The 26,761-nt window shown below is 45.1% G+C and overlaps 2 protein-coding genes across 5 annotated transcripts; one reads left to right on the top strand and one right to left on the bottom strand.

Moving 5' to 3' along the window:
• Positions 1 to 10,084: 10,084 nt before the first annotated feature.
• SNRNP48 (small nuclear ribonucleoprotein U11/U12 subunit 48) lies at positions 10,085 to 17,369 on the top strand. Its single transcript, XM_034068476.1, has 9 exons — positions 10,085 to 10,159; positions 10,236 to 10,349; positions 10,484 to 10,544; positions 11,348 to 11,422; positions 13,170 to 13,358; positions 14,289 to 14,410; positions 14,781 to 14,896; positions 15,977 to 16,141; positions 17,097 to 17,369. Exons 1-9 carry the CDS (start codon positions 10,124 to 10,126, stop codon positions 17,134 to 17,136), a joined length of 918 nt encoding a protein of 305 aa, XP_033924367.1. The 5' UTR covers positions 10,085 to 10,123; the 3' UTR covers positions 17,137 to 17,369.
• Positions 17,370 to 18,748: 1,379 nt separating this feature from the next.
• On the bottom strand, positions 18,749 to 26,142 carry ROPN1L (rhophilin associated tail protein 1 like). Of its 4 annotated transcripts, none has more exons than XM_034064274.1 (6): positions 25,888 to 26,142; positions 25,065 to 25,222; positions 22,220 to 22,343; positions 21,888 to 22,049; positions 19,466 to 19,641; positions 18,749 to 18,941 (listed from the first exon to the last, which is right to left on the bottom strand). In XM_034064274.1, the coding sequence occupies exons 2-6, from the start codon at positions 25,214 to 25,216 to the stop codon at positions 18,878 to 18,880; spliced, it is 678 nt and encodes a 225-aa protein (XP_033920165.1). In that variant the 5' UTR covers positions 25,217 to 25,222; positions 25,888 to 26,142; the 3' UTR covers positions 18,749 to 18,877. The 4 variants fall into 4 exon arrangements, with proteins under 4 accessions (XP_033920165.1, XP_033920166.1, XP_033920161.1 ...); XM_034064275.1 differs by having other exon boundaries at positions 25,895 to 26,142; XM_034064270.1 differs by having other exon boundaries at positions 25,911 to 26,142.
• Positions 26,143 to 26,761: the final 619 nt, after the last annotated feature.

Below are 26,761 nucleotides of genomic sequence, written 5' to 3'. Positions count from 1 at the left end.
TATCTACAAGTTTCTGGCACTGAAGTTTCAACAGTTTCTCTGACATGAGTTTATTCAGATCCCTTTCATTTTTTAGAGACAGCGTCCAATCTAAGCATATACCTCCAGCAGGGGCCTTACAAGTGTTCAACAAAATATAAGAAGTACTTGCAGGATTACTTATAGTTCTTGTTCACTAGTATTCTGTTCATACAGTCCTGTGTAGTGCTCACCTATGGCACAGCAGTTTGCCGCAGGCTTGTGTTCAGTTTATGGTGCACTGTAATTCCCACACCCTCTTCTTCAACACTTCCTAGATATATGGTCCCAGTTTGTACTCATGGTATTGATTGTTCCTGCTAAAGGTTGTGCTTTGCACTTGTCTTGACAAGATTTCATCCTCATTTCTTTTTCAATCTGTTTCTCCAATTTGTCAACTTTAAATTCAAATCCTGCCACTGGTATATTTTGGGGGAAGGAGCTGAAACAGTGATGTACTGAGTGTGGTGAGCATGATCACGGTAAGCTCGTATCCTTAGGAAACTAGTAAGAAATGCAACAAGAGGAGAATTCAAGATTTGGCACTTTGCACTAACCATCCTGCATTTGCAGTAAAAGGGAAAAATAGTGACTACAAACTTTGTTCAAAATCCCAAAATTCATCATTTGGTGCAGCCATAGTAGCATCTGGCTGCTGCCCATGCAGCCCAAGGCTCCCCCAAGTATGTCGGAACACCCAGAATTTAGCAGGGTGTACCCAGACATGCTCCAGCACATGCTGTCAGCATGTGTCTCTTCCTATTGATTTGAAGTCACTGACACTACAAAGCAAGGTCTGTTTGAAGCTAAGTGTGCATTTGTTGCTTTGCTGGACAAGAGCCTTAATCTTTAGATGAGGTATGAATACAGGGATGCAAGTAAAAATAACCAATTTTTCTGCCTCCTAATAAGAAGGATAAACCAAGCATTTCTTGATGCCTACACTGGGCTGACAGGACAAGCACTATTGGTGTTTAAGTGAACAGCAATGCATGCTTTCCATAAAGGCACTCATGGTCAGTATGCAGAATAAGGAGATTGTACTTTTTAGTCTTGCTTTCTGTAGATTGTTGCCTAATTTACAGGCAGACTTGGATATTTGACAGCGACTACAGTATTTAGCAGCAGCTATTTTGGCCTATTTGTTAGGAAGCCTCTAATAACTTAGTCTGGTTGAGCTCATTTCAGAGCTTCCTGTAAATGTGAGACCATCTGTTATCCACCTCACTTCTTTTTTCTTTGCTTGATTGGTTTCACACAGACCCTTTAGTTCGTTTTAAATTAGGGTTGTTTGGAGAAAATCAAACTGCAGTTGTTCCCCCCTCCCTAATTACAATGAAAACATCCCATGATGAAGAACACTGTTGAATTTACAAGGCTTTGTGGAAAAGAGGTGGGGGGTGTGTGATTTTCTCCAAAGCTGGAAGGCTTCTGCAGGTAAGCCTGTAAAACCTGCAGAAGGCAGAAATGATTACAAGCCTTTACTGCCATCCTACCAGGTGACCTCTGGTATTTATTCAGCTAGACAGAACAGCTGAAAATATTGAGACTCTACTCATACTGCTGATCTTTTATGCCTATATGCACACACATTCATACATATGTATAAATATACAGTATTCACCTTTAAAATACATACATAAATAATATTATATATAAAATAACCTATTTCCTTGGAGATTTTCTCTTCAATTTAAGAAGCTCTGGCTTCCTTCTCATGCAGGTCATAAGCAAGGCTGCAGAAGTATAAGGGAAACAAAAAGATATTAGAAAATTCCTCTTGAAAATCTCTCCAGACACATGAACCTAGGGGCCTGGTTTGTTTCTGAGACTTTTTAACGATCTCAGACTCTGAGCAAGAGCTAGAGAATGTTAGACTGGGGAATTGCTACTGTGGGGAAGATCTTTAGAAGCAATACTTCAGAAACAAAAAGCAATGCCAAGCTGAAGGAACCTTGCCTTTCTTCTATTGTCATTTTGTCATAACAAAAAGAGCCCTGTGAAATCCTCTGGGCTTAAACAATTCACATTTCAGACTGAGGAGGAAAACAAAATATCAGGGAGAAGGTGACAAGTTCCAATATCCTCTGTGTTGTCTGAAATAATGTTGCAATAGGCCTAACCATCAACAAGCACAGGAGTGATCTTAACTTGAAATGTTGCACTTTTAAAGCGCAAAAGGTCCACTCACTGGCTGCAGGAAATGGGGTATTTGCAGAATTGCTTATGGCATGTTATTGCTGTGGGATTTGTCCAAGTACAGCCATTCTGTCTGTCCCATGGTGCCATCAGTCTGAGCCTGGCAGAAGCTCCTCCAGTTGAAATCTTGTGTACCTTTTTCATAGCCACAGAGAGGAAAAAAAGCAGGAAAATGGAAATGTCATTAAATCATAGAATGGTTTGGATTGGAAAGGACCTTAAGATCTTCAAGTTCCAACCCCCCTACCATGGGCAGGGACATGTCACACTAGATCATGTTGCCCAAGGCTCCATTCAACCTGGGCTTGAATGCTTCCAGGGATAGAGCATTCACAGCTTCCCTTGGCAATCCATTCCAGTGCCTCAATGCTCTCACAGTAAAGAACTTCTTCCTTATATCCAGTCTAAACTTCCTCTGTTTTAGTTTGACCCCGTTACCCGTTGTCCAACCACTACAGTCCCTGATGAAGAGTCCCTCTCTGGTGTCCTTGTAGGCCCCCTACAGATACTGGAAGCCTGCTACAAGGTAGCCTGGAAGCACTTCCATTTTGGCAGGGAGTAGGGCACCGCATGGCTCAGGCTGGCTGGGAAGCCTTGGAAGAGCTTCTGAGTCTCTCCTGCCCATCCTCTTACAGCCAGACTGTAGGTAGCTGCTGCAGCCATGCCATCTGCCATCCTTGCCTGCTTCTGGAGCCTGTGCAGGGCTCCTGGGACAGTGGAAGAGTGAGAGAAGAGCTGATGGGACAGGGACAGTTTCCAGGGTTGGTTATTGGGCTGGGAAAGAAAATCCCAAATTCAGTGGAAAGAGCAGGGTGAAGGGCATGCTCTGGGTTTGTGCTGGGAGGAGTTTGATGACCACCCCAGTGATGTAAAGACCAGGCCCCTCCAGAAGCTGAGGAAAGTGGTTGTGCAGCTGTTCCTTTACTGAGACATCACTGCATCCATGTTGCTATGCTTTTCCCAGGCAGTGAGGCATAAATCTCCTGCCACTGCAGCAGTCAGGGATGGGACAAAGAAGAGCTGGGGTCCCAAAACAAAGCCATGGGTGTTTTGTTTGAGGAAAGGGAACACCTCTGTTTACCCTGTGCCACCAGCTGGTGCTGCAGGCCTTCACAGTAGTATTCATAGTCCCATCTGGTCTGGGGCTGTGGCAAGGGAAGCATTCTCAGAGCTGCTCCCATCCCAGAACTTCCCTCTGCTCTTCTCTCTGTGCATAACATAAACCACTTCTCTGCCAAAGCCTCCTGAGGTGCCTGGTGAATTCCACCACCCCTTGCCCTTTGCAGCTGTGGCAGGCAGCTGGGATTTCTAAGAAGGGATCGATTGGCATTTGGCTCTTATGCTAAGTATCACTTACTGGGTGAAACTGGTGGTAATCTTCTCATTTATCAGCATGAGCAGGCTGTGAGCAGCAACAAACCGCGGGTGCAACCTGAAGAATGGTTCTTCACCACAGGCTCGTGTGGTACAAAACCGCACCAACCCTTGTTAATCAGGCTTGCTTTCCATCAGCAAGAGCCACAGCTAATGCTTGTTTTAGGAACTGTGTGCTTACAACCTGCTGCACTGCTGCCCCTGCAGATCCCAGGGTGAGGAGACAGAGGAGGTAGCCAAGGAGCTCTTTGCCTCTCGCCCTGAAGCTGCTGCCGGGGTGATAGCACCTGAGCAATCCCATGAGGAGCCAGGTGGAAATGAAGGTATCAGGGAATGTGATCCTGAATCTTCAGCTCTGTGGTTTATGTCTGCAACCAGAAAACAAAGCCTCACGTTTTTCAGTGGTACACAGTAGCAGCTGCTTTTTTCCAATACTGAATGAGGAACTTTAAGAGCAGTTATGACACTGATATACCTTGCACAAGCATCTGGTTTAAATCAGTGCTGCTACTTGATTCCTCATCTGGTTTCCTATGTAGCCCCCTACAGCCTAGGAAAGGCAAGAGCGAGCTAAAACATCCTGACTTCCCTGACTGCATCTCCATTCCTGTAAGACATGTAAATATCCTTCCTCTTACTTTAAGCAAGAAGGGGGAGTCTTCCAGGCTTGCAGAACAGCCCCAAATCCCCCAGAGGCAGACGCAGAAACTTTCGGAAGAAACCCTTCCAGCCGTGGGCTGTTGCTTATCCTGCTTGTAATGACAGCCGTACCCATCAAGACTCTTGCTACCGAAGCCAGGAATAGACCAGAATAATCCTGGTGCCCAGCAGCCTTATAGATAGTTCTGTAATTCACAGCCGTGTGCATGACATATTAATTCAGCTCCTTCTGCTGGGGCACTGCCACATACAATATGTATGGGTGCAATCTGCTTTCCACCCACCAAGGCACTGCTGTTCTCCATCCACGCTACAGACCTGAGAGGTGTCTGCACCCTCAGCTACAAATCTGGCTTTTCCTACATATGAGTTTGCAGCTTAAATGATGTAGTCTTAAAGCAGCTCTTTTCACACAGCTTACAACTCTGTACGTACCAGGTGGACCCTGGATTGATTACTGACATGCTCTTGCTTTGCTAACAGCTTTTGCTGATGTGAACGGGGCTGTTGTCTTAAGATATGTCCTATTAGTGTTTCTATATTGCTTCTGCAGTGGTAGGTGGGAGATGTATCTGAGGTGAGACACTTCACTGCACAGTGCATTTGACAGACATTAAGAACAGCACATGGCGAAGTTCTGCCTCAGTGTCTGGAAATAAACAACTGTTAAAAGAAAATAACCTTATTCTTCACGCACACTTCTGTGCTAGGGTGCTGTGTGCACTGGGATGGAAGACAACTGGTGAAGTGGGTGAGGGGGGAGTGCTTTTCCTTTTCACTGGAGTCAGTGCCTTGTTGTGAGAGATAAAGTGTATGCTAGGGGATGTGCAGAAGGGTGGTTCAGAACTGCAAAAGTAATGATGGGCTGAGCAAAACAGGGTGTTTTGCTTGGCTGGGAACATTTCTTGTTTGGAGGTAAAAGTGTAGCAGCACAGGGGAGCACCTCCTGCTTTTCACTGAAGAGGTGGGGTGACTGCAAAACATGTAAAATGGCATTTACATGCCATGATCTGACTGGGGGGGGAAATGGGTAACAGCTGCAAAGAAGTAACGGAGGGTAGAAGGAAGCCTACACTGAGGAAGAAAGGGATGTGGAGACCACAGTGTGTGTGTGGTGAGTGCAGTACCTTAGCTGCAAACTTGTAATGACCTGTATGTGTACAGTCAAGAGAAACTGCCCAGGACGTGGATTTTGATGCCGTAATTCAGGCACGCACACACACATCTGAGGACCATTTCTGACTACAAGTAAGCAACACTTCTGTTTTGTGTCTCAGCCAAGAGGCTGAGCTCCAAATGTGATGCTGCTGGGGTGCACTTTTAGTGCTGAGCTGATTGAAATACCATCACTGATGAACTCAGCAAACACAGTGATCTTGAATTATGAGCCCCTGTGACAGCTGAAGCCACACTGTGCTTTCCCTATTGGCAATTATTGACCGAGACCTCCATTTCTCCCCTGTGGTTGCTTTCTCTTTTTCCCCCCTCCATGTGCTTGGGAAGCCTGAGATGGTGTGACCATCCAAGCATACACCAAACTCTTCAAAGGGCAGCTGTAATCTCCTGTGCTAATCCTCCTGCAAGAGGAAGGATGCTTGTAGGCAACACTTGCAAATCCACACCCAGAATATTAAGCTTGTTATAAAACCTGGCCTGTCCTTGTGTCTGCTGACTCTTGTTTCCAAAGAAATTGTTGCAGGTGAGCAAGTTTCTCCTTCCTGTACAGGACTTCCCTTGAAAAGTTGCTTCAGGTTAAAGTAATACTGCTGTTTTCACACACCCTTATGAGAAGAAATGGCTAGGGACACCTATCATTGTTCACTGTGCTAATAGTATTAAACATTATAGGCCACATTCTCAAAGTGACCTCTAAAGCTGCACAAGACTGCATATGCAGCAAAAGCAAGTGGCTTGATCCATGTGTCCAGACATGGACTGCTGACCCCATGCATGTGGCATACACAGGGTCCCCAGGAGAAGGGCTGAAGTTGTCTGTACCAACACAGAGTGGGGCACATGCCCACATGCAAATGCAAGGGGACTTCAGCACCAACTGAAACATGCAGTTGACACACGAGTTCGATGTTGCTCTGAAGCTTTAGAAGTGGTGCAAGTGCAGAGTGTGCTGTAAGGTCTGTGCTGTGTCAGCTCCCTGTTGCCTTGCCCTGTGTTGCAGTTCATCTGCTGGAGTGTGGAAGAGCTCCAGCTGGCTGTGGTGCTGTGGTGCAGTGGTGCAGGGCTGGGACTTGGCTGGCTCGCCTGGAAGCATGAGGTGCTTCAGAGGTTGCAGGTGGCACAAAGGGAGGGGATAGCATCTGTCCCTGGAAGGCATATGCACATGTGCCATTGACACAGGGATGGGTGGACACCAAGGAGGTGGCCTGCTCCAGCTGATCTTTGGCAGGTGATCAGCTGGGCAGGTTCCCCATGCTCAGGAAATACAATCCTATTAACACACAGCAGGCAGGGGCCACAGCAACCTAAGGACAAAGGTCTGGCAGAAAGCGGGGACAGCAACTCAGGAAGCAGCATTCATCTGCTGCTGAGCCTTAGATGCACTCACAGAGGGAGGAAGGTGTAATTTGGCTAACACCTTTCAGACACATAACAAATTAACAAACACTTCATTCATTAACTTTTGCCCTGGGGTGGGGACCTATTTCTGTGGAAAATGAAGCAGAGGCAATAAAAGCATGTATTTTTGGAGGTGGCAACATTACCTGCTGTCCTCTGTCCACTGGGCACTCAGACCCTGCTCTCAGGCCTTCACAGAGAAGCAGCACTGCTAAATGACCACCTCTGATGAATACACCCAGCGCCCTCATTGAAAATCCTGGGTACAACATTGACACAGGAGGTCCTGATCCAGCCTCCCTCATGTTTCTCCCAGGCCCAGTACTCTTGCCCTCAAGACGAAGATTTCGGGGCTGCAGCCTGAGACTACATGCAGTGCGAGTACCTGTGTGTATTGTCAGAAGTGATGTGCATTTATACTGGATTACTCCTGATACCAGACTGCTTCTTTGTGAGCATCAGCTGGCTGACATTGGTGGGAGCTTTTTACAGCCCCGGGTCATGGAGCACAGCAGCTTGCTGCATGATGCATGGCTCTGCACAGTGTGGGCTCTCTCACTAGCAAGGAGCTAACTCCTGATGGGACAACTCTGCTCAGCAGCTAAGGCAGCACCCAAGTTCCTGGCTGGGATGCGTTACACAACCTCACCTCAAGCACTCAGCTGGAAAGATTCCCTAAGAGGACTGACACAGGGAAACAGCAAGCAGATTAGTTAATTCTTATCTATCAGTTTCAACATCAACTGGAAATCGATTGGACATCAACAGTGTGCTTTTAGAAGAAAACCACAGGCTCTTATGTGCTTCATTGGCAATGAGCACAAGTAGCCTCACGCTGGGAGGATCTTCATGCGTGTGACACGCAGGGCACAGGCACAGCAAAGACAAACGGGCTCAGTCGCTAGCCAAAAGTTACCAGGCTCCACAGTTACGGAGCCTTGGCCACACTTTGGTCTGGCTGGTTTCCACCTCGGCAGTATTTGTGACAAAAAGCGTGGAAGAGGTTCTCATTCTTCACAGGGATTATGCTTGATCACAGAGAGTGTTAAATAAATGCATATGCTCAAAGCTGATGGAGACTGCCTATCACAGGCACAACCCAGGAGAAAATGGCAGGTAAGCAAAAAAAGGGCAGAAGGACCAGGCAAAGGACTGAGAATCACAGTGCTGCAACTGTAAAGGTGCTAGGGCTTAAACAGAGAGACCTGTGCAAGCTGAAAACCACATATACTAAAACTCTACCATGCAAGAGGACATTGGGTTTATTGCTGCCTGTTTAATGGTGAATTCCCAGCTACGTCAAGTGAGAATGTTTTCCATCAATATTCCTGCAGCAGTACGTCTTGTCACTATGTTTAAGCACAGATGGGTACATAGCTTCCACAGAAATCTGTCATGTGGGGTCAACACCAAGCTTTCAATTGCTTTAAAGATAAGGATGATACCAATAAACTGATCTAAATCTGCTGAATCCACGAAACATCACATGGAGATAAAGAGGAATCAATAAGGCATTAACAGATGCCAAGAGTTGCCACCTGTATATCAGTTTGGAACTGTCCCCTATACTGCAGTTCATAAAATACACCTTAGGCTGCAGTTATTAACTGGACTAACATACAAAAGAGTAAAGATCCAGGAGCCAAGGACTTGCAGCAGGCTCTGAGTGATACACAGCTGAAGGAATAAATCAGCTGCAATCCCCAGCAGAGAAGGTCAGAGCACTCTTTTTACTTCCCTGGTTGCCATCAGCACCTGTACTGCTCCAGACCAGCGCTTTGGGACGAGCTGGAATTAAACTAGAACTCGGAGAGCAAATGATGAAAATAAACTCTGGTCAAGGGTCCAGAAGGGAATTAGGGATTGCCTGTGTCATCAAGAGTATTTCTATGAATTGATTCATGCTTGCTATGGAAATTCACCTTATGTCCCTGCAGATAATGAAGCTGATTCAGCTGAATCTGTGCCACAGATTTTGTGTGCAGTGTCTTAGCTGAGGTCTAAGACAGCAGGGAGTTAATAGCAGCAGTACCAGAAAAATTAAATTCAAGTGTCTATGTGCTTCATCTTTACAAAACCTCTCTCTAGTCCACAGTAGCTTTTGCTGAGTGACACTATCAGCTTGGGTACCACATCTTCCTTGGAGGAAATGAGTCTGACACGTGGGCTCTAGGGGCAAGGCAGGAGAGGCAGCATCACTACAAAGGTAAACGAGCAGAGCTGCTCTGAGTACCATCAGTCTCATCCCCGGGGGACCAGAGCCCCCTGCCTTCCGTTTATTACAGCATAGGTTAAGTTGCAAGGGCAGCTGGGAAGGAAGTCTCTGCTCTAAGTATCCTGTACCGCCTGAAGTCAAAAGATCCCCAGGCAAACGTAGCTAGAGGCAGCAAATCTCTCAAAGGGCTGAAATTCCAGCTGAGTCCCAAATTCACTGTGCAGGAGAGAAAGGGCTGTAATCTGCTAACGAAAGCAGATGTACAAGAGTCATTCTGGCAGCTACATCTGTTCTGCTGCCTCCCCCACCCTGCCTTGTTAAACCCACTCTTCCTTCCAGTCATATGTGCTTTTCTCATAGACAGCAAAAACAGGCAAGCACAAATGTCAATCAACAGACAGTTATTCTGAAGGACAGCACCCGTTTCTCCATCCTGTGTTACAGTCTGAGTTCTGATGCTCCCTCAGCCTCCAGGTGAAGGCTCTCACCATCCTGGCCCAGTGTCGGGCAGCAGTCCCCGGGGCATGCTGCAGCCATGCAGCTCCCCCCTGCACTGACCCCTGTGCTGCTTGTGCTCGGGAGGGGTGCTGGGAGGATCACACATCCTGGCCCCACACTGTGCAGTGTATTCCTTACAGGTCCCCTCATGCAGCACGTGGCTGGAATGGCTGCCTCCTTGCTTCCTCCTGTTGCAAGAGGGAAGCAGGGGCTCGGTGGCGTCGAGGTTGATATCCCCTTGTCCCGTCGCTAACAAACCTGTGCGTTAGAGGGGTTAGAGGGTGGCTCCCCTCCCGCTGCCCCCCCCCGCTGCCCCCCAAAACCAGGGCAGGTTCTCGCAGCACGATCCTAACTATTCCATGGCTCTATGATCTCGGGACTCCTTTCCCCGACGGCCGCTTCCCGGCACCCGGGGAAGGCGGTGGGACCGGCCGTCCTCCCGCACCGCCGTTGCAGCCTCCCGCCGGCAGGCGGCGCTCTCCCACCCAGAACCGGCCGCGGTTGCTGCCACTGCTCTCCGGATGTGACATAAACAGTGCGCCCCTCTCGCCTCCCTTGGTGACGGAGCTTGCGCGCCGCTCGGCGATGGCGGCGCCGTGCGCGGTGTGGCTCGGGGATGTGGTAAGGCGGCGGTAGCGGGAGGGGACGGGCTCTGCCTGGGGCAGCGGGGCTCGCTCTGACCCGTGTCCCGCCGCAGGTGGAACGGGTGCCGTGCCCCTACGATGCCCATCATCGCGTCCCGCCGGCATCGCTGGAGAGGCACGCCGCGTCCTGCCGGCTCCGCAAGATGGGCTACTCTGCCGAGGAGGAGGTGAGCGGCCGGGGTGCTGCCTGGGAGTGCCACGGGGGGCTCGCCGCTGGCTTGGGGTCACTTGGCGGCAGAGCCCGGAGACGGTGTCCATGGGGGCGTGCCCAGGTCCTTGACTGAGGCGTTTGGTCCCGCAGGCCGAGATGTACGACTCCAGCGTTTTCTACGAAAAGCTGAAGGTTCCCTCCGTCACCATGGGTGAGCGGCAACGGGGGCCTCGGGATGGGGACAGCTGGGGCTGAGGGACACCGGGGGGACACCCTGGGGGAGAGGAGCAGAGGATGAGGGGAGGTGCCCATGGGGCGACAGAGGATAAGTGGCTGAGGGGAGACCCTCAGGGAGGGGCAGGGGATAGTGCTGCAGAGAGTTCACTGGGGGCAGCTTAGGATGGGGTTTAGGGGAGACCTCATGGGGTAGAGGCTAGGTCTGCAGTAGCACACCGCAGTGCCTTGTCAGCTTTGCCAGGCTTCCTAAAACTCCTGGGTGTTTCTGTCAGTAGGTTCATTTTCTCACCATTGTAGCTTGCCTTATTTTACTCTTGCTTTGCTTCTGTTGCTGTACGTTTCTGCTGTGTAGGTCACTTTTCATCTTGAAATCCAAGGAGGAATGCTTTTTTTTCCCTCTTAGATTATTTTCCAGGTTCTTCCTATGGTCTTGCATCAAGTGCAAGAAGTGGATTAAAACACAGGCTTAGAAGGTGAAAAAACTGGCCTTAGAATTTGGGGATATATAGACAGTACAGAAGAGAGTTGCAGTATACATGCATGTCTTTTTCCATATCCCTGTAACTCAGAAATCCTTTTTTTTTTACTTTTTTCCTTGTCCCTCAGTTCAAATGTGGATTAGATTCAAATGATATTTTTAGTTCAGACCTTCCCTTATGTGTAAATAAAATTACAACATTCTGTAACATACCATAATAGAAGCTGGGGAATAAAGACTAACCCTCCCAAGTACTGGATGTAAAAGTTCTGTGATATTTCTGTCTTCTCTGTCTGCAGATAAAGATCTACAGTTTAGCATTGTTAAACAAGCTAGAGCTCAAAGTGCCAGAGAAGGCACAGGGTACAGTGAAGGTAAGTAACAAGCAGACACTGAGGAAACTATCAGGTCTTATGGAGATCTGTTCTTGTCTCTTCTATCCCAGCTTTCTCATTCCACTTGTGAACTGCTGTGAGACTTTTTTTACTTATTTTTAATATTCCTTCCCTTGTATTTTTTTGGGGCATAACTACTTTTTCTGCTTGGTTAGAAATTAATTGGAGAGAAAACCTGATAAGAGAACTCGAGTCTGTTGTGCTCACACTTCTGCAGGACTGGAAGATCAGTCCTTCACTTCCCATCCCACTACCTACACTTAACAGATACCCCCTTTAAAGTGGTGCATTGCAAAGATACATCTGTGAACCACTAAGTGCCAGCGTTTGCTACCTACTGCAAGCGTGTGTTTCTGAAGCTAACACTAAAACTGTGTTGGGATAGTTCTCATTGTGGTATCTTGGCCTCTTGTAAGATTTACTTAGTGTTGTTTAATTTAAAGTCTTCTTAAAGCTGGCTATGTAATAGGACAGGAAGGCTGGTATTAATCACAACCTGTAAAAGTCTCGTAAAATTACAAGCGCATTACAGGTCACTTTTATGGGCTTCTGTGACCATGTGTAACAGTGCCTTTTAAATACGAAATTCTTGTTTTCATGTTTGAATCTGTTAGTTTGGACTGAAAAAGTTCTGGTTTTGGCTTCAAGTACAGTAATGACAAAACCTTGTCTTCTGGGTTTGTTGCAGTTATTGTGGCTCCTCTTCTTTGACGTCTTTAGTGAAATCAGGAGATGAAGGATTGCCCAGCTTCTGTTAGGTGCTGAATAATGTAGAGAAGCAGTAGCTTTGCTGTTGTGCAGGCTCCTGGATAAACCCCACCTTACGTGTTGGCTGTTCTGTCTGTCTGGGTCATATCATCTGGGTATGATTGTGCCTTTCAGGGAGAAGGTTGCATTGTGGGGAGCAGGATTATGGAGATTAGGTCAATAGTTACTGGGAATTGAAATGTTCTAGAGTAAAATGCTTTTCTGCAGGCAGTATCCTAGAATATTGCATCCTGTATCCTTAGGAAGGTCACTTTGCCGCTGTTGCAATGGATTGAGAATGGATTTATTATTTGTTTGGAGGATATATTTTTAACCGGGGAATGGAAATTGTGAGCATTCAGGGAAAGAAGAGTTTGCAGGCAGTGTGTGTGTTTCCGTAACATTAAATTTAGTTGTCTGAACTAATCTGAAGCATTTTGAAAGTGCCTTTATAGCATTAACTAGAAATGTCTATGGCAGTCTATAATAAAGAGCTCTGTAAAGAAAGTGACAGTGTGAGTGACACTGATTTGCACAGCGCCCCAGTTGTTTAGTCTCCTGGAAGCTTTCACTGTTGTCAGCAGAGGAGCAGTATTTTGCAGATGGTACTTTAAAGAAAATTTTATGAGTAAGACAAACCCACAGGTTGGAGCTCTGCCTCTTCTCTCATGTAATGCCAGAGCTGAAATTGGTGGGACAACACAGAGTATCCTTTTGAACTAACCTAGTGTGATCCCTTCAAAGCATATGAAAACATGTAAATAAAAGTATAAGAAAGAAAGGTTACACAGCCTGCATGGGGCTGGGGAGGGATTTGGACCTTTCTTTTTTTTTTTATTATTTGAGCAATTTTTATCCTTTCAAATTAAGATGGGTGAATAAAGCATGGGTATTTCTTTCATTGTTGTTTGTTGAGTTTCTGTGCTTTCCTATACAATTACGCTATTTTACTAATAACACCTGCCTGTTCTGCCTCTAGGATCTTACTCATTACTGCCTGTAGAAGTTCCCCAAAATCACAAGCGTTTCACCTGTGACCTGACTCAAGCTGATCGCCTTGCTCTTTATGATTATGTTGTTGAGGAAACAAAGAAACAGAGGTCTAGGTCCCAAATAACGGAAAATGACAGTGACCTCTTTGTGGATTTAGCAGCAAAAATCACCCAAGGTTTGAAGGACTGTCTGTTGTTGAGTTTTGTCTTGGATCTTTTGTTTTATGTAGTTAGATGAGTTTTGTTGCAAGCCAAGCAGAATTGCTTGTGCTGTTTTTAGTGTGAAAAGCGTGCATTTCTTAAAAGCCTCAGTGAAGACTTGGCATCAGAAAACACTAGTTTGGTATCCTTTATGTTGTTTTCCATCTGAGAGAGCCTCGGTGCTCTGCTCCTGGCACACATATTGTGTATGTTGGTGGATGAATCTTTTGCCTTTGCTGCAACTGATAGGTTGCTTAATGTTGCCAATTTACTATGCACTTGAGAACAGTATTTGCTGTAAGAGATGATGAGATTAAAGATCACTTAAGAGTAAAAACAAAACAAGAAAGGTTGGCAGTCATCTGATGAAGCTCTTGAGCAATATACAAATGGGAGTGTTGGACCGAGGCCTTTCACCCCTGTTGAGTCATACCAGTTTATAACTGTACGGAGTGTAACATAAGCATCAGTGTTACCCCGTGGGCCCTGCTCCACATGGAGGTAGGAGATAGTCTTTGTGATCTACACAGGTAAATTATTTACAGAATCTGGCTTTCTCAGTCTCTGTGCCTTATTGTAATACCGGCTATGAAAACATGGCCTGTATTTTATAGCCATTTGGCCAAATTGCAAGCCCATATGTTGATTTAGATCACTGTTAGGAGACTGAGATCACATAAGAGATTTGCTCAGTGGCTTTTTAGTCTTGTGTAAACAGCTAGCAAAAAGGTTGGAGAGGAAGCTTGTGCTGAATTCATAATAGTTACTAAGTGCTGGGGAAACTTCATAAAGAATACAATATATTTTCTGTTTCAGACTTGTATTATTAAAGCTCCAGACTTGCATACCTGCAGGTGTTAATGTCCTGCTAATGACCATCTGTTTTGCTTCCAATTTTTCACTAGATGATAGTCAGAAAGGTCCCAAGTCCCATCTTGAAATTCTGGCTGAAATGCGAGATTACAAAAGGCGGCGGCAGTCATACAGGGCTAAGAACGTTCATATAACAAAGAAGTCTTACACTGAGGTGAGATCTGAAAATAAGGCATTTTTTTGCACAAAAGTGCTTATTATATATCAGCATAAACAATGCTATACTCTTTCAGTCAAAGAAAATGCCTTTTGTTTATTGCAGCAAGTTACGAATAGCAGGAACATTTGTGACTCACATTTTGAATGTGAAAATGGCAGCAAGATATAGTTGACCCTCTTTTGTAAAAGGGTGCTATATAAATTTCTGCTGAAATACCTGTTTCTGCAAATCAGACTTTCCATTCAGCCATCCAATGTATAGGTTTTGGGGGGGATGTTTGCTTTCTGCTGTCTAGCTGCAAATTCAGGACAGTACCATGACATGCTGTGTTTCTTCTTTCCCTTTAATATATGGTAATCTCCAGGTGATTCGGGATGTGATTGGTGTGCATATGGAAGAACTTTGCAATCAGTGGCAAGAGGAGAATAGGTTGGATAATGCAGATATGTGTGAAGGCGGGAAGTCAAAATCTTCAGGAAGGTATGCCATAGCTGACAAATTCCTTGGGTATGTGAGTCGGCTGATGGCCTGTAATTGTATCTTACCGCCTTCTTCTTAGTAGCACGTATTAACCTCAGCTGAGACATGTGCACAGTTTATTTTCTGCTAATGCTGTTAATTTCTTGCTTGAGAAGCTCTGCCTGCATGAGGGATGGGGGGAAAAGGAATTACTAGCTTGCTGTCAGTGGGAGCAAGGTAAGTTACAAGTGATCCAGGTGAACAGGTAGGTTTTGGTGGAGCTGGCGAACCAGTAGTGCTCCCTCTTGTGTCCAGATATGTATGCATGTGATAGCTGGGGACAGAAGGGTACTTGAAAATAGGAAGTGTACAATTTCTTCCCCTTCCCTACCACATGACAGGAAATGCTATGGTAGATATAAAATACCTCAGAAGGTTTTTCTGAGTTACTAAACATGGGGACCCTTTAAGGTTCTTATCGCTGAGAATGCTGCTGTGCTAACTGGGAGCATGTTTTGTATGTACATATATCTTCTTGTATCAAGTAACACTGCACACTCTTCCAAACATTTGTCACTGAAGTGAAGATGGAATCCTGACCTGGCAATAGCCTATTTGTGCTTCTTCAGAAGATCTTTGAGATGAAAATGGTATTGAAACAAAGTAAAGGTGATACTTGAGGTATTTTCAGCATTAAAATGAAGGTGAATGAAAAGGCTGTACAGGAGATCAAGCTTGCTGGGTTCTCCAGCCGTAGGTAGCTGCTTAAAGGCACATTGTTAAAGAGTTAGGCACTGAAAGCAAAATGGGGTGAACCCCTTCTACTGCCTCCTGTTCCATGAGCAGAGAATGTAAGACTGAGGGGCAGTGTTTGTAAGAAATAACTATTAATTTGTGTGCTGAGAGGTGCATATACAAGAGAATGGACTTTGGGCCTCTTTTGGGATGTATTATGTTTCTTAGGGAGATAGAGAGCTTTACTAAAAGATATGTTCTCTGTCTTAAACCTTTACTGGGCCATTATATGATAAATGTGGTGCTGAAAACAACAGTAACTGTGGAACAGTTTTTATTGAACAGACTCAATAACCTTTGTTTCAGGAAGGAAGACAGGCGGTCAGCTTCGGTGGACTCCCAGCAGTCTGGAGGAAGCTCCAAAGATACTGAATGCACCAGGCATAGGAGAGAGAGCAGCAGGAGTCCAAGTAAACGAAGGAGGAGTCGTGAAAGAGGCAAAGACAGAGATTCTCGGAGAAAAAGAGAGAGGTGAGCAGACATGGTGACAGCTGAAGTCTGCTTCTGGATCAGACAGCTGTAGTGTTGTCTGTAAGGGATTAGTGCAGAGAATTAGAATATTTAGTTCAGTTAAAAAGCTGGGCTCAACTCCTATACTGTGTAACAAGCCAGTGGCATGAGACTACTCATACTAAACAGAACATGCTGTGAGATCATAAACTATGATCCAGACTTCAGGATTTACCTTCACATCTGAAAGGATACACTTTGAGCTGCATGTTGCAGGATTAGCACAGTACTGTCGCTGGCTATTCTACTCCTTGATCAATATATGCACAGGGGAGCATGCTGTCTGTTTAACCAGTGATGTGTGCTTGTCATGTCTCGTGCTGATCTCTGCTCTAGTTTGCACTGGGTCTTGACTTAATCAGGAAGATTACTTGGTTTTCACCAATGCATATGTACCCATAATCACTTGAGTAGCGTTTCAAAGGTAGTTGCTTTAAAACAGTGGAGTTTTTTTTTTCAATAGTTCTGGATATATTTTTAGGCAAAAGAAAACAAATGTAGGCCACACTTCTAATGCCATCAACAAGGGCATGTGTGCAAGTCCGTAGGTTTGTGGGACCTGTGTTTGAGCAAAGACTTAAACTATTGGCCAGCAGAAATGCTGCATTGTTCCTGGTGTGTATGGAAGAAATACTGTAGGTAACTGCATGGAAGGAGATGATTGCTTATCTCAAAACCAGCTTCATTTCCCAGTGATGCCATTCATCCTAAAGTAACTGCCACTATCGCACTGCATGACAAGGCTTTGATTAAACAACATGGGAAATAAACTGCCTTAAAGTAGTTTACTTTCTTTCCTTAGAAGAAGGCATCATTATATTTAATGAACGCTTTCCATTTTCCAAGTATTTTTTTTCCTTCAGATTCTGTCAGTCAGAGCCTAACAGCCCACACAATGTTTGTGGTTTTGTTTCAGGGATGAAGAAAAGTATCACAACTATAAAAGAAGAAAGTAGAAGCAAGAACCTGATTGTTTTGTTTGTCAGCTGTTCAAAAAATGACTTGCACAAGAACTACTGTTACTGCTGTTGTGCTGGGGACAGTAATGCTGTGTACATATTGTTGGTGCTACAGCTGTGCTGGGAGACCGAAAGTGTGAAGGTTTGTCAGGATGGAAGCTGTATACATCAGAAAATGTGTAATTTTTTCACTAATGCATCTCTTAATAAATTACATTGATCTCATCTGAGTTTAGTCTCACAAAGCTGAAGAATGAAATCTGAGAGATGCTGTATTAATTTGCCTTCCTGGCCCATACATGGTGGATATAGTACTAATCCTGGAGTCTGGGATCAGTTACAAATGGAAGAGCCTCCCACCTGACACTGTCACCTCTGGGACCAGGGTTCCAGAACAGCAGTACTTGCTGCCTGGTTACCATATGAACCAGAGGTGAGAGGGCACATGTCAAGAGTTCTCCAACAGGCCAAAGTATCTTCAACTGCAGCTAGTGGTAAAGGGACCGCAACGGGAAAGCCGCTGTTCCTAAGCTCATGCTCAAATTTAGGACCAATGTCATGTGGCAAAGATGACAAGAACATAGCTCTCTACAGAAACTAGCAGGGAGGCACCAAGCACACCTCTAATATTGCCAAATGCCATTCTCAAACACCAGGTGCCTACCCATTTTCTTCCAGAAATAATTAGGAGGAGTTCCCATCCTGCAGACTAGCAGGTAAGCGTACATGCTAAGGGCATGCAGGAGGATTCACTTCAGTGAAATATTTATTATATCAATTCCAAGTTAATTCCTCATACAATCTACTACAGCATCACCAGCCAAGCTTGTTACCTCAACAAAGCAAGCAACTATAAAAGAACAAGCTTTCAAATTAATCTTTCCTACAACACTCTTCTGCTTGCTCGAGTTGCCAGGAGAGGGCACTCTGCATACTCCTGGTTTTGGCTTCTGTCAATGGAATCGCTCTAGTTACACTGTACCTTGTCTCACCTCAGTCGTTTCTGCAATTAAGTGTGATTAGATGTCACAAAGAAGTCTAGTTCTGATTTAGACTTCTGTACCTATTACAGCTATTCAACTTAAAAACACTCTGAACTAATTTGTCACCTACATTACAAATGCAGTAGTTTTTGTTGTCAGAAAACGACGTATTTTAAAGCAGATCCTGAATTAGACAAGTCTATGTAAGAATGGAAAAAGAGGCTTACTTGAGTTATGAAAGGTCCTCATTATAAGGAAAAAAACAAGGAACCATTGCAGTTCTTTCTTAATATTTCTTCTACCAGCTCAGACACAGTGTTTTCATGAACTTTTCTTAAAGCTTGGTAGAACTACTCATTTAAGAGAGTGTTCATGCATACAAGGTGGTCAAAAGACAAGCTGTATTTGTGTAAGACTCAGTGCTAGCAGAAGTGTAATGAGAAATACACCAAGTACAGCTGTCCAGTCTAAGTTTTATTCTATTGTTTACTTATGACACTTGCAAAGTATAGGTAGGAAAATCCATACCAAAATATGGAGTGAAGGTATCACTCCCTAGGTGTGAGCATCAATATTTGAGAGGCCTACTGAAGGAAGAGTTCAGGACTGGGATAAAGAAACGAAAGTGCCAGGAGAGGGTTGTCTTTTATTGTTACGTGCAAATAACAGTCCTTTGAACACAGGTTCTTTTTCCTGCACATTTGTTTCTTTTGTTTTTTTTTCTTCTCTCACTCAATGATGAAGAGTGGGCTTGATCAAAACAGTGTTGAGGCCTGGCTCAAAAAGTTTCTGAGCAGCACCATGCCAGATTGTTTGTCACTGGAAAGGAATAAATGAAATGCTTTAGAACAACATTTGAACATGGTAAGTCCTAGTGTGTTTGACAAGATAACTGAGGGTTACATTAATTTCAAGCCAGAGCAGGGTGATTAAAAATTGGTTCTTACTAATAAATTGTCAATTTGGTAAGTAATGCAAAACAAAGCAGTTCAGTTGTGTGCTTTTCTGAGCCCCCATGTATATGGACCTGGGTTTGTGTGTTAAGGTTTTGGTAGTGACAGAGGGAAAGGTGAGGGCAGGCTACATGGAGTGGCTTCTGTGAGAAGCTGCCAGAAGCTTCCCCCATGTCCAACAGAGCCAGTGCCAGCCAGCTACAAGAGGGACCAGCCACTGGCTGAGGCTGAGGCCACCAGTGATGGTGGCAGAACTTAGTCAATCTTTACTCTTGTCATCATGGCTGTGCCCAAAGTGAAGACAGATTATTCACCTGAAATTAAAGGCTTATGGAGAGCCCGGAGGTGGTGCTCAATACATTAAAATTGCATGCATGGATTTTTACTTACGCTTCCTCTTTAATTTTGTGGAGAAAGACTTCAACTTCCTCCTTTGGTATCTCTCCATCAATACTGGCCAAATACGAGTAAAGGAATGAGAATGTTTCGAATGGTATGCGAGCTGCTCCACCTTCTGGGTCCTTTGTTAAGATTTCACAGGCATGTTTCAGAGAACTCAGCAAGGACTGCAGGGGGGGTTCAGTCAAGAAATGAGAGGAACAGTATCAGAGCCATGAACACCCTTTGCACACCATGACAAAATCCACACTGTAAGCCACTGATAGTGAGTGTGAATAAAATGAAGGCTTTATCATGGTTGCCTAGGTTTCAACCTTAAAGGTACCCTCCGTATCACCTGGTGCAGCCTGAGCCCTAGCTCCCATATGGCCAAATTGCTCTGCTACTGTAAAAGCTCCAACATCACTACACCTAGTGACAGGGATATGTGTGTGTATTTATTATCTCAATGGATCTAACTGAATTCTCAGCAGCAGTTAAGACAGAAAAATCTACAAAGCCCAGAAAATTGATAGGGGTTTGATTTTTATTATGACATTATAATATTATATTATATTATATTAATTTTTAGGAGTGCTGATACTTATTGTATTCCTCATTTGTGTGCAAGTGCCATTATAGTAGTTAGTGGTAAAATCACTGAGGCAAAAAGCCTTTCAAGCATATTCCAGTTTAGTCAAAGCCCAGTAATGTCCAAGTTCCCTTAAAATCAAACATGCCTCAAGGTATTATTTTCAAATATACTTTGAAAAAATCCTTTATTCAGTACACTGCCATAACACAGTGCCTGACATGTGCTAAGCTATACAGGGAAATATGTGGAAAAATTCAGCACAGAGCTTCACTGAGTTAAAGACTGGTTGCATGCCATTAAAACATACAAAAACCCACACAGGCCTTTTTTAACCCAAGTTGTAACATTTTTGGTATAACCTTTTCAAAGGGTATCCTTTGTATTAACAAGCAAGTGAGGCCTTTGGAAAAAGAGAAGTATTTCCTAAGAGTAGAACAGCAATATTTAAATAAATACAGTGTCTGTTCAATATGTAGAACACAGGCCAGAGAAGTGACAGTTTATAATCCTTTTAACAGCTTATTTGGTGCAATTCCTCCTGTGGGTGGCCTTTCTGCGAAAGAAGAGGTAGCTGCCTACATGATGGCAGGCTCTTTCTACTGCCTACAGTTTGCTACCCCACTACTGCCATTCCTGCTCCTGCCACTCCAACCAGCTGCTCTCTCACAACACAGCAAAGTTATTCACATTGCTTCTGCCATCTTTGAAAGACAATTTAGCCTGTGTGGTCTTTTCTCCAAGGCTGTAAAAACACACCAGTGCTTTGCGGAAAGATACCTCAGATCACCGGTGTTCTCAAGAAGTTCAGACTTGTCCACTCTTGTATCTTAACTGTGACCTTATTCAACTATGAACATAATTTACAGCGAAGGAAATAAATTTCTTGTGTGTGTCTTCCTCTCTGGTTTATGAGACTGAAGTTTAGGTTTCATTACATACAGCTGAAATCAAATAATTGACTTAATATGTGAAAGGATTGATAGATGGAGGTAAATTTAGGCTGTCTAGCTCCATCAGAATGAGGTTCCTGTCACTCTGGGTTTGATTTAAAAAAAAAAAAGTAATGTTGCTGTTGCTTTTTTTTTTTTTTTTTAATTCAGGAAAGAGCCCAAAATACAAAATCGTGTTGGGGGGTGGGATTAGGATCAATACATACACAGTTGAAATAAATATATATATATACACACACAATTCTATCACCAGGCCAGAACAACATTCAGGACTCCCAGAGATTGCAACGTTGTCAAAATATTATCAAATATGTACTTTCTTTTTAGTACCCCTTCTTCCCTACTGCAGAAACCATTAGCCACATTATACTTCATAAGATCATCAGCTTAGTGCATTTTATAATCTCTCATTCTGTGGAAATGCTCTGCTGAGATTTTATTACTGACATTAAAAGAATTAAATTTAGATTTAGTAACGTTAACTGCTTCTGTGAAAATTTAATTGACTGCACAATCAATTATGAATTGATGGTTTAATTTCTCCCTCCAGTTCTCCTTTACAGACATTTATACTGATGCCATAAGCATCATTGATTTGATGCCATAAGCATCACTCCTCTATGATCCTCTCATGGTCCAAGCTCCTGCAGACATGCTTACTCTTCTAATACCCTCCCAGTAAGCTGAGGACTTAGCTGTCTTTCTCATTAAGGTTTTCTGATCAAAAGCTGATGGGGAACAGAAGTAAACACACAGGCCACTTTTTCTGGCTGCTGCAAAAGCAATCCCCAAAGTCCATTTGCACTAATTGTTCTGTATTCTACCTCATACATGACCATATGTGACCATTTTTGTTTGGATACAAGGGCTGCTGTTGCTGTAACCATACCTTGCCGAGCACACTGCACCCAAGTGCCAGAAACTTCATCCATTCCACCTCCTCGCTGAAGTTGTCCAACTGCAGGATAGCTTCCAGCTGCTCCTCTGGCAAGCACAAGTGCTTCCATTTCTCCTTCAGTTCTGCAACATTCACCATGCCTTTGGGAGAAAGCTTTAAACAAAATCATGGTACCACAGTAAGAACTCTGAAAACCAGAATGAAACTAAGACACTATCCCTCCCCAAAATACATCAGATACTTGACAATCAGTCTCCCCAGCCATCCCCAATGCATAAGCATTCCTCAACAGCACTGTGCATTTGATAAAGGCTGGTTTATACCTGTTTGTGCAAGACTTTAAGGAGTTCTAGGGTCAAAACAGCATCAGTTTTCTCTATTGCTAAAGGCATTTCCAGCCTCTCCTTCACGGGAAGGGTCTCACCTTTTGACAACGCTGAAAAATACCTAAGTGAATGGGAAGAGAACACACTTGAATGCCTATGGCCATTACAAGCTGCACAGAAATAAGTGCTGTTGCAGTCCAGTGAACAAATCCACACACTCCCATGCAGAAGCGGCAGCATTCAGCAAGCTGCCTGTGCGCACAACTCTCATCTCACCATGCCCTCGATACCACCTTTCTTTTTAGTGGAAACCACGATTCTTAGGCTTTACACACTCCTTTTTTAAGACATTCTAATAATTCTTAAGGCATTTAACTTTCTTTGGGATGACATACTCAGCCCTTCTTGGCAAAGGCAATGATTTATTAATATCAGAGTGCGCTTGGAAACTGAAGCGCAGGCTTTTTCTATTTGATTGATGAGCACCTGAGGGCTCATTTGCTTAACATTCCCCTCACACACTACCCAAGAAGCACAACTGACTATTATTGCAACTCTCTCGTCAGGGTTTCTGCTATCTCTGTCCACTCCAAAACAAATTGTAAGACTAGAGAAGAAAGGGAATTAGATTTATATCCTTTCACTTATAAGGCCAACCCAGCCTTAGGAGAAACCACCTCTCCCATAGCTGTCCAGCAATCTGAACTATGCAAGGAAACCTCAGTTTTTATTCAGTTAGTGGTAGGTCTAATTTAAGAGCTTCTCTATTCATCCTCCTTCACCTGCCCTGGCACCCATGTCCATGGCCAGGCTACCCCATGTTGTCCAAATACGGGCCAAAATGAGCAGCAAGCAGCACAGAAGAACTAAGCATTTGCCCTTCTGATTTCTCCTTCTGATTATTCACAGGGACATGCACTACAACATTGTAATATCCTATACAGGGATGGCCGCATGTAAAGAGTTGTGGTCAATGGCTCGATGTCCATCTGGAGACCAGTAATGAGTGGTGTCCCTCAGTGATCGGTGTTGGGACCGGTCTTGTTCAACATCTTTGTCGGTGACATGGACAGTGGGATTGAGTGTGCCCTCAGCAAGTTTGCCGATGACACCAAGCTGTGTGGTTCTGTTGATACGCTGGAGGGAAGGAATGCCATCCAGAGGGATCTTGACACACTTGTGAGGTGGGCTGATGCCAACCTCATGAAGTTTAACCATGACAAGTGCAAGGTCCTACAGCTGCGTCGGAGCAATCCCAGACACAGCTACAGGTTGGGCAGAGAAGAGATTCAGAGCAGCCCTGTGGAGAAGGACTTGGGAGTGTTGGTCAATGAAAAAATGAACATGAGCCAGCTTCAGTGTGCGCTCACAGCCCAGAAAGCCAACTGTATCCTGGGCTGCATCAAGGGGAGCGTGACCAGCAGGTCGAAGGAGGTGATCCTGCCCCTCTACTCTGCTCTTGTGAGACCTCACTTGGAGTACTGTGTGCAGTTCTGGTGTCCTCAACATAGAAAGGACATGGTACTGTTGGAACAAGTCCAGAGGAGGGCCACGAGGATAATCAGGGGCTGGAGTACCTCCCATATGAAGACAGGCTGAGAAAGTTGGGGCTGTTCAGCCTGGAGAAGAGAAGGCTGCATGGAGACCTCATAGCAGCCTTCCAGTATCTGAAGGGGGCCTACAGGGATGCTGGTGAGGGACTATTCATTAGGGACTGTAGTGACAAGACAAGGGGTAATGGGTTAAAACTTAAAGAGGAGAAGTTTAGATTTGATATAATGAAGAAGTTTTTTATTGTGAGGGTTGTGAGGCACTGGAATGGGTTGTCCAGGAAGTTGTTAATGCTCCATCCCTGGCAGTGTTCAAGGCCAGGTTGGATGAAGCCTTGGGTGATATGGTTTAGTGTGAGGTGTCCCTGCCCATGGCAGGGGGGTTGCAACTAGATGATCTTAAGGTCCTTTCCAACCCTAACTATTCTATGACTCAATTCTATGATTGGCAGTGAGTGTGAAACCACAGCTTTGCTCTGCTTCATGTGGCTTGCAGGTCCAGACTTTGCTGTGCCACAGATGCTCTCACACCAGAGCATATTCCAGAAAGAAGGATGTGCAATCAGCAGCAACCACCTACTCATTTGCAGGAACTCCTCCCATTGAGATAGTGCAACCTTCAAGCAAAGGTCAGGGTATGGCTGGTGGCATGGCCATGGCAGTGCCACATTGCCCCTGCTCTCACCAGCCACATACCCTTGCAGGCTCAAGCTACCTTCCTCAGAGTTCACTGCTTTTGTCTGCTCAGCTGGGGCAGGCTCACTGCACATCCATCACCCCAAGCACCTTAAATCAACTTTACAGTGAGAGGTTTATTATGTGTACTGTCACCTGTAAGTTGAAACTTTTCAGGATTTTTTCCTCTTTCAGTAACATTTAAGGACACTCCTTAATTTTGTGTCTGGAAAAAAACAACCCCGAAACCTAAGCAAGCTTAATAATGAGAAAACTATTTTCTAGGTTTCCTTTAAATTACAAGAATTAAAGTCTCACATGAGAGGAGGAGGAAAAGAAAAAGAATAAAAATATTTGGTCTTCAGGACAGAGAAATTAATAACAAAAAAATTAAGTTTTTTTTTCTGTCTGGAAACCAAACTATTCCAGAAATATGCCAGTCCTAGACCTTAATGAAACAGAAAATATACCAAGTATTCCACCTTTTATAAAAGGCCCAGAAGCAACATACATGTTGGTTTAGTAGTCGCAGCCAGCTTCACTGTACAATAAACGGCAATGAGACTTTGTGGGTCCATATGCATAGCACTCCATTGTTATGCGAACACTGTACTTACGCAGCTGACCACTGCAAAACATCATGAGGTTGAGTCCTAATAGCAGCTTTGGTGAATTCCTTCAGAATATTAGGTAGCTCAGGTGGGATTCTGATCTGCTCAGCACAAAACATGGTTTCTGGAAGAGGCATGGTCTGTTTGTGTTCAGTCATACACACCTGAAAGGAGTAATAAAACAGCAGTTCACAGACACAATGTGAATGAAAACCTGCATGTGCACATGGGGCTCACCTCGTACCCAAACTCTCTCCTGTCCTACTCAGCAGCTGGGGCTACTGGAGAACTGACAGACTCAGAAGGGTGAGCAAACCGGTACTGTGCATCTCCAAACAACCTTGGGGTCAGCACCGAGTAGAAGACTGCAGCTAAGACACCAGCCACAGCTCTGGGTAAGGCTGTAATGTTTGTCTTCAGGTTGTTTTAATCTAATGTTTCTCCTCAAGACTATCACAGTATAAACTTGTAAAGCTGGTAGTCCAGACAAATCACACCACTCATGCCCATGTGAAAGCTAGCTGTGTTGACAACTCACTACTGCACGCCAAGGAGAGTCTTGTCACTTTTGTACAGGAGCTAGAGTATGTGGATTACCAAGTTTATATTATGTTTACGTATTAAAACAAACCAAACCAAAAAATGATGTAGCAAAAAGTGACTAATCTGTGCTCCTGGCAGACTTTACATGAAAACCTTACATCTTGATGAACAAAAACAGTGCTGCAACTATACACTGCTCTTTGCTCATACAAGCAGGTTGGTCTCATTCAACTCTCCTGCTGAACACAGAGGTCACCTCATCCCTGTCACCCCTCCTTGCTCTTACCTCCTACCTTTCTGCTCACTCACCCCACACCAGCCGCAGGTACCTGGCACAAAGCTGACCCCAGCAGCTGAAGGCACGCAGGTCAGGCTGGCTCAGCCGTGACACCGGTTACCCGGTTTACCGGCTAGCTGACCCGCGGGCTGAGGGCCGGCCAACCCCTCTCTTGTCAGTTAGGGCCCTCCGCCCCGCCCGAGGCAACAGGCCCCAACCGCTCTCCCCTCAACCGCCGCCTCTCCTGCTCCGGCCGCGGCCCCGCTGCCGGGCAACGCGGAGGGAGGAGCCGGGCCCGGCCCCAAGGGCGTACGGGAGCAGGCGGGGCCCGGCGCGGGCGGTGCCGGCGTTGTTTGAAGGCTGGAGCGACGCCCGCGTTCCGCAGCCGTGTGGAAAGAGCCCAAAGCCGCCGGTAGCAGGTCAGCATAGGGTGCACCACCGAACACCCTGTGCGAAATAAGCAGTGCCCCCTCTCTAAACAGACTTGGAGTGGGTTTCGGGAGTTCTCCCTCAAACAGGCAACACGTCCAGGCTTGAACGAGATGTGAACAAACGCTGACTGAGCTGCAAACCAGACATAGCCAATGTGTTCCCTAAAATTCCCCTTCTGGAGGTTCAGGACTGCAATACTGCCGAGGGGCTGTCCCACCAAGCACAGCACGGGCCGTACCAGCTGCTGCTCAGCACCGCTGCTCCAGCCCTGGCACCATAGGTGCTGACAGGGCAGCGAGGGCTCTCCCACTGCCGCGGCACTGCAGTGCTCTCTGGTTTTGTTAAGCAACAAGCAAGTCTTTTCTTGCCAGGTAAAACTAGTGTCATCTTCCAGGAACAGAGGTGCTCCTCAAAGTGGTTTAACATAAATCAGACAAGGAAGGGTAAGTAA

This window comes from Melopsittacus undulatus, chromosome 1, assembly GCF_012275295.1.
Source record: "Melopsittacus undulatus isolate bMelUnd1 chromosome 1, bMelUnd1.mat.Z, whole genome shotgun sequence".
Taxonomy (NCBI): Eukaryota; Metazoa; Chordata; class Aves; order Psittaciformes; family Psittaculidae; genus Melopsittacus; species Melopsittacus undulatus.
This window is presented reverse-complemented; position numbering and strand designations above follow the sequence as displayed.